The sequence below is a fragment of the Citrus sinensis genome, chromosome 4 (genome assembly GCF_022201045.2).
Source record: "Citrus sinensis cultivar Valencia sweet orange chromosome 4, DVS_A1.0, whole genome shotgun sequence".
In the NCBI taxonomy this organism is placed as follows: Eukaryota; Viridiplantae; Streptophyta; class Magnoliopsida; order Sapindales; family Rutaceae; genus Citrus; species Citrus sinensis.
Window position 1 is genome coordinate 1,441,026 of NC_068559.1, and position 14,290 is coordinate 1,455,315.

The window sequence follows — 14,290 nt, forward strand, 5'->3', positions numbered from 1 at the left end:
GAACGTGTAAGCTACTAAGCTACATGTCAATGATTATGTTTTCCTCAAATGTTGTTGTTTACGTGAAGGCCACCTTCCTTTACCCTTATTTTATTTAAATATATTTTTGTCTTCGTCTTCGTCTTCTTTAATAGGGTTATTTCCACCTAACCCCCAAATCTTTCAACATTTTTCACCGTACACCCAAACTTTTCAACATTTTCTACTGCACACTCAATTCTATAAATTTGACCGTTAACGGAGCTATTTAAAAGTTAATAAAATATTTGAAATACCCCTTATCTTGAATTAGAAAAGAATTAAATGAGATAAAATATTAATCCAATAATTAATATTTACATTAAAAATTCTTAATTAAAAGTAATTAATAATAATCCCATCAATTAATTTATCAAATAAATTTAATTTATCATTATCAAATAATATTTAGGGCATAAATTTCTAAATTTACCCTTTGACCGTTAGAATAAATGGTCAAGTTAACAAATTTGGGTGTGGATTGAACATTGTTGAAACATTTAGGTGCGCGGTGCAATATGTTGAAACATTTAGGGGCGACGAAATTAACCCTCTTTAATATGATGCGTATGAAAGGACTGTATAATGCCTGTGTGAGTAATGATTTTTCATTTTATTTTTCCTCCCTAATTTTCTTTTAATATTTCCGTCGTTTTGTCTTGGCGATTGGTATTTGGAATGCATGATAAGAGTATCTCAAAAAGGTTATATTAATTTTACTCTTTAAATATTTATTTTACTTTTTTATGTGATAAAAAAGAGAGTAAAAAAATATGTTATTCTCTAAATAAAAATAAGTTAATATTATTTTAATTAAATAAATATTTAAAAAAAAAATAAATGATAATTAAAATATTTTTCTCTCTCTCTAATAAAAAGTAATAAAATAAATTGAAAAAGGAAAAAACAATTCAACAAAATTAAAGAGAGAGAGAAATTTCTTATTAAAGAATTTTAATTAAAATATTTTTTAAAATTTTAAATATTGACGTGACTCTTTAAATAAATAATAAAATGTGATTCTTTAAATAAGTGATAAAACTTTAATTGAAAAGTTTATTGAAGATACTGAGTGTGGTGGCCCAGGATATTTCAAATAGACTGATTGGGATGGGTCACCGGGGATACACGCTTCGGGCCAACCGCACTCAATCGGCCTAGGCTTTGGTTCAGCCCGCTCTAGTTTTATTTTATTATTTTTTAAAATCATACTATAATTTACTTTGAATGAATATAATTATAACATAATTTAGGGACTATTGAGCATCGTTCAACAATCATCATCAAATAACGACAATTTACCCTGCACTTATATTTTGATTTAGTGAGCGTTTAACTTGAACAAATCTTTTATGTTAGGGAAAAAAAAGGTCAAATTCCCATTGTAAATAGATTCACCACGTTTGACCTTCTCTTTAACTTAAGATTATTCCTACATTTATAATTCTTTTATTTCAGCATTCTGATCAGGTCGAATTCTTAATTTGACAATGCCATAGTCTGAAAATTTGCTCCAATTAAAAAAATAAATAAATTATGAAAAAAATTGTATCACAAAATTGGGGAAAGTTCCCACACTGCATTTGTCTAAGAAAGTTCGTTTGGCCACCGCGTCGAATTTCCCTGAAACCTGGTCATTTAATAAATTAATGGGCAATATTTATTTCAGGATCCTCAGTTTGTCAAACTTAGCAACTGGCACGCGCCTTACAACTCGAGCACCTTGAAACAGTCAATCGATCCAGAGAGGCGTATCAGTCAACACCCAAAATTAAAGCAACCTCCACATTTAAAAAAAAAAAATGAAACTTCTACATTTAATTAGATGACACAATGCCTTTTTTTTTTCCTCCCCCTTTTGGGTTAATCGTATGCATCTTCACATCCAGTCACCCACCAAATTTTTTAAAAAGAGAAGCAAAAAACAAAGAAAATATCCCCGAATTTACCACTTATCTCGGATTATATTTATATACATCTGCAATTCCATCAACCTATACACAAAGTAATTGAACCAAAAGGCAATGATTTTTTTTTTTTTTGCCTAACCAAACTAGAAAACATGGTAAAATTTGAAGCTTTTCATACTTGCAATCCAAAATTCATAATCTAGATTGCCTCTGTAGATAAAATCTCAATCTCTGCCCACCAAAGAGGGGAAAGTTTTGGGATTGCTCCATCTGGTGTTATTCCGGTTATCTCTCTCAATATTGCGGCAATGTCTCTCATTGTCGGTCTTTTTTCTGGGTCGGCGCGGACACAAGATTTTATCAGTTCACCAAGTTTCTCTAGCTGCTCCTCATCAAAAGAGCTTAAAGTTGGATCAACAAATTGTTGAAGGGGTTGCACTCCACTCAAATAATCAGCTGCCCAGTCTTCTAGAGAGCCGTTGTCCACCAAATAAGGGAGCCTACCCGTTACCATTTCAAATAATAATACTCCAAAGTTGTACACGTTGCTTTCAAGGCTTGCTGAGGGTGCACTTGAAAGTTTTTTGCTAGTTGCTGCCATTTCAGCCATGGCTATCTCATTCCAGAAGCTTAAGTCTGATAATTTGGCTGCATAGTCCTCAGTCAGATGGACAGCTGAAGAGTTCAAGTAATTGTGGGCTATGGGTGGGTTCAGCTGATGCATATGCTCTAGGCAGTAAGCCATACCCATTGCAATCCGCAACCTCATTCCCCAGTCCAAATGCTCTGATTCTTTAACTGCAGCAACGAAAAAAAATAGTATCTTATGCATGATCTACCATAAAGTCAAGTACCTGAAAGAATGGCAAATAAAGGATATGCTACTAACAGAGTATGTAAACATTAGAAAAGTTAATTTAATCAAATTGATAACTTTCTTCTCCAGGATAAAATGCTAAATGTAGATGTACCTACTTCCTACTAAGCTAAAAAGACACCATCCCAGTAACAAAAATTTATCACCTTCTTCACAAAACCTAGTACTTATATTACGAGATAAGCAAGCTCATGAAATCATATGACTATATGATTTGTCCATACAATAACCTGATAAGAACAATGAGATACTTACTGTGTATATGCTCAAAGAGTGTTCCATTAGGAGCATATTCAAACACCATCATTCTGGTGAAAGGCTCCTCTTCTTCACAAAATCCAATAAGATTGACAAAATTTTTGTGGTTCACTTTTGATAACGTGTCAATCTGAAACCACAACCACAGAAAAAATACAAAAGGTCAGATAGTGTCACCAACACTTAGAAATCAGTAGTTGCTGATAGATTACCTTCTTCCTAAACTGCACTTCTAAGTTCTTAGGCCAATCCTTGGCAGATGCCACTGAGACAGAGGCCACAGCTATTTCAACTCCATTAGACAATGTCCCTTTGTACACCGTACCAATCGGTGAAGAACCAATTACATTACTGAAATCTTCACAAGCTGCTTCAAGCTCGGATCTCTTAAGCTTTGGAACACCTGAAATGAATAATCACAATCATTTGAGTATATAGACAAAAACCTGACTATCAACATGTTAAACATATGTAGCCTAGCAGGTGGGGAGCGGGGAAGGGATGAAGGGATTTGGTTCTCTGGGATCTTTGCTTGTTATGGACACGCCTGTGGTCAAACATTTAACATTTACAGCTTTAAATGCAATAAAAAAATAAAAAAATAAAATACATAATAAACAATATGATATGAAATCTATGATCATAGCCATTTAACTTGTGTTGCTTATAAACGAGAAGTATGCTTTGAATAATAAACTATAATATGTGTGATGAAAATTATTTATAGTGAAATATGCATAGCCAGTTCCTGGAGTAGGAAATTGAATGGGTCCAGGAACTAGAATGGTGCCAACCATTAAAGGATACAATTCAACCTCCTGAATATCTTCTCTTTTCAGCCACTGGTTGACTGTTTTCAATTGATTGATTGGCACCATAGATAACCTTAGAAATGATTGTCACCTGAGAAAGAATAGTTACCAGTTACAAATGCTTTCTGAAGCTGTCCGCTCAATCCTGTGGCCCAAGGTTTGACAGTAGATACCTTATTGCTTCTGCAGAGATATATGCCCACAATTGCTACCACAAGTATGGCGCCCCCTATGACTCCGCCCAGAATAGCAATATGTTTTGAAGAACTCCCACCTGATTTTTGGAGGCTTTGTGATGAGGAAGGCCTTGGAATTGAAAGGGAAGGAGTAGGAGTTGGAGTTTGATTTGGAGCTGGAGCTGGAGCTGGATTGGAAAGTTTTGGAGGTGAAACGGAATCATTACGATCAGAGCTTGTTGCATTTCCCTTTGTGTCGTTTGAGGAAGCAACAGCAGTAGGTGGAATAGCATCTGATGAAGGAAGTGGAGAAGAGGTACGCGCATTTCCAAAATTACGGTCTTTGAGATTTCTGAAAGGATGAATTTGCAGCAGTCTCCTTTGAACAGTATCTTCATCAAGGACACCATTCCTAGGAAAGATTTAGGGGAGCATTAGGGGAAAACTGTAAAAGTGAAAAGGAAAAGTACAGTAACTAATATGCAAAAATTACACTATGAAAGCAAATCACAAGTCATTAAAAGGTCCTATAGAAAAATACATAGAGCATTCTTTCTGAAACTTTTAGTTGTTTTACATCGTCAAAATATGCTGTGTAAGATGCACTGTAAGATGAAAGACCAAGACACAGTGTATTTGCACCACTAAACTTTCCTTTAAGAACCTTTTTTTTTTTTTATCTTGACTTGGCCAAAATATGGGGAATTTCTTACTTTTCTCGGAGGATCAGACCCAGCAACTGGGTGAACCTATCAATATCCATAATCTAGACCCATGCTTCGAGCTGTTTCATGCCATAAATTCCCTCCCCATCCATGTCTGTGGGTTGGAACCTTAGACTTCTTGTGTTCAACCCAATAATTTTATCAACTAAACTAGTTGGCACCCACAAACATAAATTCTCTTATTTTAAGACTACATATGATATATGATTTGGAATATTATACTAAAGCAAAGAAATGTATATCAAACGCACTTCAGCAACATACCATTTAATCGATCTTTCGTACCAAGACTGTTCCTTTTTAGCAGCACTAGATAGCTGGCCTTCATCCACTTGGGATTCAGAAAGCACCTGAAGTTTATATATCTCGGGAGATAGGCTTCCAACAAAGTCATTGTTGTCCAATAAACTGCAACGTAAACAGAGAATTTAGTCACTATACCAGAGATAAAATTGAGCTGTTTTTTAGTGAGATTGAATCATTCGATGCTATCAACTTACAGAATTGTCAGTGAATGATTAATGCCCAGGTCATTTGGGAGAGGTCCACTAAAGTTATTGTGTCCGAAATCCAACACCTCTAACTCCTCCAACTCTCCAAATCCTTCAGGAATGATTCCACTAAAAGAGTTGTTGCGTAAAATACTGCAGAGAGACACAGAGTCATCACAATGCCCATATAAATATAGAAAGGAAAAACTCAAAAACCAAAGTAACAACTGTCATCAGGAATCTGGCTAGCAAAAGCTATAGATACTTACATAGACTTTATGTGAGTTAGGCTTTGGATCTCCGGAGCCAGAGTTCCTTCAAGGCATAGATCCTTCAAGTTCCTGCACATTACACACATTTATTCTCAAAACCAATTTGAGAATATAACCAGTAGTAAACTCACGATATCCATAACTACACCTAATAACCTATTGACTTCAAACAAACACCATCATTAATAAAAAATGAACCCCTTTCATTAAATCCATAATTATCGACTACCATAAAAAGAGAATAACTCTAGCAATACTTTTCAGAACCCATCTAGTTTTGTCATTATTGTTAGGTAATAATCTCTAGCAATAACAGCTATTCAATAAGTGTTGGAAAAACAAAAAAGGAAGTTACGGTTATTTTTAGGCCAATCACAACTGGATATAACAAGCACTAACAGTCCATATTAAGGTTTAATAAAAACACTCAAAATTTAACTTGATTGCTTTTCTTTGTAGCAGACAGAGAGCAAATAAGCCAATACTTTTTGAGTTTTTACATACAAATTTACAACTTTGCCATCAGAGCACTCAACGCCGAACCAAGAACACGGATTATTCTCTGTATCACAACTTCTCCAACTCGTTAAAGCACCATATGGATCACGCACCACTCTCTCTCTCAATCTCAACAGAGCCAAACCTGCGCTCGCAGCCAGACAGTAACATAAATTCAGAAACTTTCCTCCATTTCCCGGCTAAACAAACAGAAAAGAGAATAACTTTAAGAAAAAAAAACAATATTGTTGATTTTGTACCTTCGTCGTTTAAAGACCAACACAAGCACAAACTTTGAGAAATTAGAACTACGAACAGAACTCCTAATCTGGTGAACTTCCAGTTCTGGTCCATTTTCCACCGGAGTTGAGAAACGATGTCGGATCGGAGAACTTAAAGTTTTAAATTAACTGAAGTTTTAAAAATTAAGGATTTAGATTGAAACGGAGAACACAAATGTGAAATATCTGAGTTTTCAAGTCATCTTCGCGTGCCCGCAAGCAAATTTAGACCGAAAGAGAATACCAAAACCAACAGAAACCTGTACTTTGAAAACGCGTACTGCACTATAACTGTTCTTAGGCTTTTATCATGAAGGTACCTAAGTTCTTACATTTTTACAACAGAAGGCATAATTTCTTTATTTGCATGACATATATTGATATATAGACCAACAATACCCTTATAATAGTTATACAACATCAATTGAAGGATATTTTAATAATTTTACTAATAAAATATTTAAAAAGATAAAAATTTAAAATCTAATACGATACAGTATAATAATAATATAAATAATATTTAATCTAATCATATAAAAATTAAATCTAATGTGAACTTAAATTTCTTGATTCAGATTGACATGATTGTAACACAATATACACTTATACTAATCTCTACGAAATGATTGGAATAGATGCCTAATTTAATAATATAATTCCGTGATTTAGATAGGGCTTGCATGATTGGGACCACTTTAATATAAGTGGAAAATCTAACCACTTTAATATAAGTGGAAAATCTATGTCCTTGCTTGAAAAACTTAAAAAAAAAATTAAGGGACCTAGATGACAATATTTTCGAATTAATTACGCCCCACGGCAGTGGTGAAAAACGACAGGTCGTTTGAGTAAGTTTAGGGGGGTGGGGGTGCCGGCAAAGACTTTTGAATTATGAGCTGGACTCAGTCATTTTCATTGTACGAAGGTGCAGTGGCCCACTTGCCTTGTAATTTACTGTAATTAAAATATTTCCAAATTTCTTTCTTACTGTTGCTAATATTGGGGTTGGTCGCTGGCGTTGCTTCCTTGATGCTTCCGGTGTAAATCTGAACTGGTTCTAGGTATATTTTCTTAATTTACAGGGAAAAGGACCTAGATTCTAAGATTTGTCATAATGGGCCGTTAAACTCTCACAGTATCAACAATATATCCCTAGATTTTTATTGTTTCAAAAATAAAAAATGGACATTTAGATCTTCGTATTGAAGTTCGACAATTTGATAGCCACTTGGGCTTAGCTCAAGTGGCTAGAACCACTCCCTCAATTTTTAATGGGTTTGAGACCCCGCAGGTGTATTGCAGGAGTTTAATTAAAATGTTTTTCCTTAGAGCTCCAGAACTTAAGTGAAGATAGTCTTTCTCGCAGGAGTGTAGTTGGGCGTCCCTCGAATATTTGAGAGAGTTAAAAAATTTGAGCGCTACCATATCGGAGTTGATGTAAACGGATCTCAGTAATTTATATGGCCTAAATAGCAGGAGCAATAGTTCTCTTCAAACTCTTCAAAAAAAAAAAAAAATTCGACAATTTAATTGGAAATAAAATAATAATGCATTAGATTTCCACCAAGATTAATATATTATAATGTTCTTATCTCTATTAAAAACGGATAACTTCACCAACCAAAAAAAAAAAAGTCTAATTGTCTATGTATAAAACGACATAGGATCAGACATTTTTAAATAATGGTCTAGATTTTGATATACTGCAATGCCATTTATTTTTATTAAAATAAATGGAACTCACTAACTGAAGGAAGTAAATATTTCTATAAAAAATGATATGATTTTCTCCTAAATATCTCTCAAATTTGGGCATCATTTTCCATCGTGTTTACAATTAATAATTTGTTTTACATATATTGTTGTTAATAATGATACCTAAATAATGCCCACCATAGTTATAGTTCTAATGAAATGAAGTTATGAAATAATTCAATGATTTTTAATTACATCCAACACGTTGAATGTTGACCTTACATTTGTCATTGTGCCTTCACCAGACAAAGCAAATACATCCAATAATTTATCTAAATAAGAAAATTATTATTTTTTCTTTATGTCTTTGCTAGCAGGGCAATCTTAGTGTCGAGTTTTATGTTTTAGAAGAATTTTAATTTCTGATCATTATAAACTTCAATTATATCACATGGGCTGTGGCTGTGGCCTCCGGTGGTGGTGGCTACGATTTAGTAATGAAATTTAGGCAGTCTATTGATTAATTCCAATCATGTGCGTACGAATATTACATGATTTTTTTGAACAAATGAGCCGACCAAAATCGTCAATTTAGAAATTAACTCAACTTAATCTTTACTATTTTTTGCTTCTTTTTCTTTTCTTTTCTTTTTTTTACATGAAAAGTATCAGCTGCAAACACTAACATAATTTAAAATACTAATTTAATTTATATAGAAATAAGAATAGAGATTGAAAAAAAAAAGGGTTAATTATGCTTAGGTGACACATGTTTTGACAAATTTTAAAAAAGTGACATATTTTAAAAAAATATTTCAACAGGTGACATTTCATTAACTTTTTACCGTCAATTTTAACAGAAATAGTAAATTAGTTATAAATTAACATTTATACTCCTATAATTAGCTAAAATAACAATTTTACCCCGCCTATAATTAGTTACAAAATGATGTTTTTGTCCCTACTCACTTATTTTTAATTTTTTAAATGGAAAAATATATATTAAAAAATCTAAGTAGAATTAATAGGGTATTTTTTGGTTAAATCAAATAATTTTTTTTTAAAAAAAAAATCTTGTTGAATCAAACTGATTTGTAAACATAAAGAAGTAGATCTATTATGAATTGTAAAATATTAGATAAATCCAATACTTTTATCACTTTAGCTTTATAAAAAAAAAATATTTTTTTTTCAATTTTACCTTTCGCCGGTTAAAGTTAACTGCAAAAGTTAACAGAATGTGAGTATTTTTAAAACATATGTCATCATTTTAAAATTTATCAAAATATATGTCACCAAGACATAATTAACCCAGAAACAAAAGGTTGGTGATATTATCTTCTTTGGGTAATTTGAATGTTAATCTACTGATGTTGATGGATTCTTCATTAACTGCAAATTGATATAATTTTACCACTTTTTTAATTATTTCCTTTCACCATCATAGCTGGATTCTCGTCACAAAAAACATGCTGAGCTTTGAATGATTTTAATTATTTAATACAAACCTAACTTTTCATTAATATGAGTTGTAGTATTTATCTGCCAAAACCAAAATGCATTTTTCATTTTAAAAAAATGTTTCTTATGTTAGCAGCGCGTTGAATGAGGCAGAATAAGTTTACCCACAAGCCACCAAAACAAAGCCTAGCGGGCCACAAATTATCGACACTTGTTCAATAGCTGACAGTTTTAGAAATTTTCTATGGATACCAATTTCGTTCGTTTTTCTCACCTTGTCACCAAAATTCTTCTTCTCAAGTCACCATCTTTTCTTTTTTTTTTTTTTTAGAAATTTATAATCTAGGATAAAACTGTGGTGCAACTATGGTACCGTGCCACAATTGCACCCAACTGTTGGATTCCTACTTATTTAAGTGGACCTCACTCATTTGAGTGGATTTAACGGCTGGTGCAACTGTGGCACGGTACCACAGTTGCACTGTAGCCTGACCCTATAATCTAACACTTAGATTAGCTAAATATATTATTTGCAATCAAAATTTAGTTGATTCACAAGATACATCTTTGCAAAAGAAAAAGAAAAAAAAAAGGAAGTTGTTGAAATAATTTAACTGATATTAAATTGTTCTAGTGTATAAAGAGTTTTTTTAATTATTATATAATTCACGATTGCTTTATCATTTGAACTAAATGTCACTCAATTCTTATATAAAAAAAAAAAATTTAATAATCCTTTGATGTGAATGTCTGCATGACTTTAAAAATAAAATTGAGGATGAACTTGCAATTTAGTCTAAAATTTTTATCTTAAAATAGGTGGACAAGTACAGTAATAGATGACTTATGCACATCAATATTGTTGAACTATAAGTTGATAGCTAGCTTTGTACCTGTCAAAATTAAGTGCCCCGACCTGATATGTTATTTTATAATCTTTATAATTAAGACTCTATTTATCAATGTTTTGAGCAACTTTATTTCATATCTGAGTTAGAAAATAAATAAAAAAATTTTAAAAAAAAGGTCTTGACTTCAAGTAAGTATTAAAGATTATTTGCATGGAGAGGGTCATCAATCATCATCCACCACGAGACTAACTTGTGCATCAGCCTACACGGCATTAAACATACGTGGACGGCCCGGATTGTCTTTCTTCAATAATGGTTCAAATTATAAAGCAATCGTGAATTATATAATATAAAATTCCAAGTCAAGGATCATGGCTCTGTCTCCCTCATGACAACTTACCCTTGGACTTGATATGGGACTCAATTGATTTTTCTTCTTCTATCTTTATCTAGTTGTTGCTTTGTCATTTTGGTAACTTTTGGATCCATAGATTGTATAGGGAAGCTTCTCAATTCTCATTAGTCAGGTCGAAGACCACCTCTCATCTACGTAGGAAAATCGAGTTTCAGTGTATATTTGTAAAACATATACATACATACATACATACATACATACATACATATATATATATATATATGTGTGTGTGTGTGTGTAATTTTCCAAATATTAGAAGGTAGATTCAATCCGTTCTAAATATAGATATTTAGAATGTTTCGGTTAATTTTTGGGCTTAAATATTTAGATTACATCGTAATAGTCTAATAGAGCACATAATTCTAAACATAAATATCTGGTTAATTACGGCGCCTTATGAACATATATATTTAGAGTATGTCAGCAAAAAGTTGAACTACAAAAATAAATGGTTGTAAATATGAATATAGTTGTAATATTTATACTATATTTTTAAAAATAAAATCAATAGAAAAAACAGTAGTTCGACTCCAAAGCAGCAAATATTTATTTTATTTATTTATTATTTTTTTCGTTTTTTGGTCAGCTTTACGTGGTGGAACATTAAATCGAATTACAGGTGGGATTGCAAATTTCTCTGGAACCAAAATAGTTACCTCTTTCAACGGTAAGATATTTAAGTATTTCCTTCTGGCAATGGCGATCATGTAGACCATATGTAACATATTTTTCCTGAGAGCGACATGAAAGGAAGCATTAGCATAAGTCAATGGCATTTTATTTCCGAGTAACAAGTCAATCCCTTCACTTTCAATCAATCAATTTATTTATTTATTTATTATTACAGTCCTTGTGCTTTATTCCAGATTCAAGAATTTTGATGCAATCTCTGTTGTTGACCTTGTCAACATTCATAACAAAGCAAACGATGGAGAGATAGATTAGGTTCACTGTTGATAAGTAACCTCTCAAGATAAGGGAAAAGTACCATCAGCCATTCATCACAAAGCACAAATAGTTAGTGATAAGCTACTGCTTCCCTTTTTACATATATTACTGCTGAAACAGTTCATGAACAGAAATTATACAAGCTGCAGTTTCGGATAGCACATATTTGTTAGCTAATGCAACGACGTATAGTTTTATCAAACAGCGACGACACCGCATGAAAATTTGAGAATTGAGAGTGCGGTTTGAGGGTTTTAACTTCTGATGGTGAAATGATTGGCATGTTTTGAAACTTCTGCTTTTTCCTACAACATCATGCACGCCCCTTAACATTTTGTGGGATTTCTGGACAAGTGAACTAATGAGCCTTAAAATGTAAGCCACACCTTGCCCACTTATCAGTTGTATTAAGAGCATAGCCATTGACACCCTTTTAAGGACAAGGAAAATCACTTGTAAGAGTGATTTCATGCATTGGGTTCAGCATGGTAACTAATGCATTCTAATAATATTGCAGAATGCGGACAACCCAACCTGCTCAGTTGGGTTAGTTAAGAATTCAGTTGGAAGCATTGAAATTGTTTTAACTATTACTATTGCTCCGATAAATAAAAACTGATCAAATTATTTTTTTGAAACGCTTTATTTCAGATAAAAGAGTAGCAGGGTCATATCTTCAACAGTGTATGAAATTTTAAGAGATCAGAAAATTTCCGTTGAGGGAGTTTTGATGGCAACTCAATAGCACTCATACTGATGATGTGACTCTTTTTTGTTTTTGTCCCCATGGGGCAGGTATCACATTTTACATCTCAGTATGAAAGGAATATGAAGAATCATCAACATTTAAACCTTAGGGTTAGTGGCTTAAGGATGGAGGCACAGCTCGTGGTGTTGAGTTTATGGCAGACTTGCTTGAGAGTGCTACACATTCGGAGAAGGTAATTATTCATCTGGTGTAGATTACGCTTACGCAGGAAGTATTCACAATCATCGCATGCAAGAAATAGAAATCTCAGAAAGAGTACTTGGAACGTTTTTAAAAATAAACATCTAACTCTGCTCCCTCAATAGTGAAATTATACGAGATTCAAAATTTCTCAAAATGATTTAACTCTTTAAGTACTGCAACTCGAGCGATGGACTAGAAACTAAGACTGGTCAGAAATATCATACACCTGAAGCGACAACAGACGATAAGATAACAAATTTTCAAAATCCTCTTTTGTTACTTCAACATTTGCTAAGCGTGAGGATGTTAGGGAACTGAAGCTGGAACCAATATCAAGATGTGATAGAAAAGTGCTTGTGTGTGTGTGTGTGTGTGTGTGTGTGTGTAAATGTAGTCATCTTTCATTTCGAAGTCCAAATCAAGCCTTTGAACTTTCTACTCCTCGATTTTCCTGTGCAACGATTCCCTTGGATTTCCCAAATGACATAGTTCAAAAGTATTACCTTCTCCAATAGTGTAGCACTCTCAATCTAGTCCATCAGAAATTATTTTTGATATTCAAACTACTTGAACCCAATCAATTCTACAGCCCTAAGGGTATGTTTGGGATTGAAGCTGTAATTTAAAAGTTACAGTACTAAAGTGTTTGGTAAATACTAGCTGCTTTATCTTGTAAGCTATGTTAATATGATTTTTCACTTATACAATAAAAATTTTATTATATTTTTAATAATTTTTTCAAAATTATTATTTAAATTTTATATTTACTACATATTATCTATTTTTGTTTAATAATTATAATTTTTTTTTCCACAACAATTATAGCTTAAAAGTTGCAGCACCTTAATTTCAAAAGGGACCTAAAGCCCAAATGTAAAGGATTCTTCAACTTCCGTTTATATCCACGTTGTTCACGTAGCAATATAACATTATAAATGCGAACAAACAAACAAACAATTATTTTAAACTGGAACAAGATCACGAATACTCAAGAACATTAAGCCACACGGCCATATATACACCCCTTCAGAGTATATATGAGATTTAACTCTTCAGTTTAACACAAAGATTCAGCTCTTCTCCAGAATACACAAATGATATGAGATTCGCGGTATCGAGTTCAAGGTATTTTAAGTTGCACAAATTCTTCAACTCTAGAACTTCAACTTGAGCGATGCACTAGAAAGTCTAAGACTCGTCAGACAACTCATACTCCCAGGCTTGAAGCCCCAAGGAAGGGGAAATCACGTAACAAACTTTCAAGATCCTCTTTTGTTACACGAAGTTTTGCTAAACGTAGGTGGAAATAATTAATTGGTAAAAATCTCCATTTGAACAAATCCTTAAATTTGACATTTTAGGGATCCCAAAACTTGATCGATCGATGTGACTAAAAGAATTTTTCCGTCTTACATATAGATTACTGTACAAAGTAATCACGATATGAATCTAAACTCATCTCCAAAGCCTCTCATGTCGATAAGATCATGAACCATTAAAAATGTCCGTAAAAATCTCCATCTACTTGATAAGACGCTAGTTTTTGCTGCCTCTTTAATTATTAAGAGACACAATAATTATGATAATATCTTCGAGTAATTTACTAAAACTATCTTCTGTCTCATCTTGTTTTGCTTTCTAGAAATTTTG

At 32.9% G+C, this 14,290-nt stretch overlaps 1 protein-coding gene across 2 annotated transcripts; it reads right to left on the bottom strand.

Annotated features, from left to right (window-relative positions):
• Positions 1-1,940: 1,940 nt before the first annotated feature.
• Positions 1,941-6,575, bottom strand: LOC102620011 (probable inactive receptor-like protein kinase At3g56050). Of its 2 annotated transcripts, XM_015532713.3 has the most exons (10): positions 6,298-6,575; positions 6,044-6,182; positions 5,537-5,608; positions 5,277-5,420; positions 5,041-5,184; positions 4,049-4,463; positions 3,879-3,966; positions 3,276-3,466; positions 3,061-3,193; positions 1,941-2,726 (listed from the first exon to the last, which is right to left on the bottom strand). In XM_015532713.3, the coding sequence occupies exons 1-10, from the start codon at positions 6,389-6,391 to the stop codon at positions 2,128-2,130; spliced, it is 2,019 nt and encodes a 672-aa protein (XP_015388199.1). In that variant the 5' UTR covers positions 6,392-6,575; the 3' UTR covers positions 1,941-2,127. The 2 variants fall into 2 exon arrangements, with proteins under 2 accessions (XP_015388199.1, XP_006486282.1); XM_006486219.4 differs by lacking the exon at positions 3,879-3,966 and having other exon boundaries at positions 3,985-4,463; positions 6,298-6,573.
• Between the last annotated feature and the right edge of the window lie 7,715 nt (positions 6,576-14,290).

Bases quoted from the DNA above. Each gene is read 5' to 3' on its own strand.
- LOC102620011 (XM_015532713.3), bottom strand. From the start codon at position 6,391: ATGGACCAGAACTGGAAGTTCACCAGATTAGGAGTTCTGTTCGTAGTT. The intron at 3,967-4,048 runs GTATCTACTGTC...ATTCTTTCTCAG, and splicing joins ATCTCTGCAGAAGCAATAAG to GTGACAATCATTTCTAAGGT. The intron at 3,467-3,878 runs GTTGAATTGTAT...TATTCATTTCAG, and splicing joins AAAGAGAAGATATTCAGGAG to GTGTTCCAAAGCTTAAGAGA.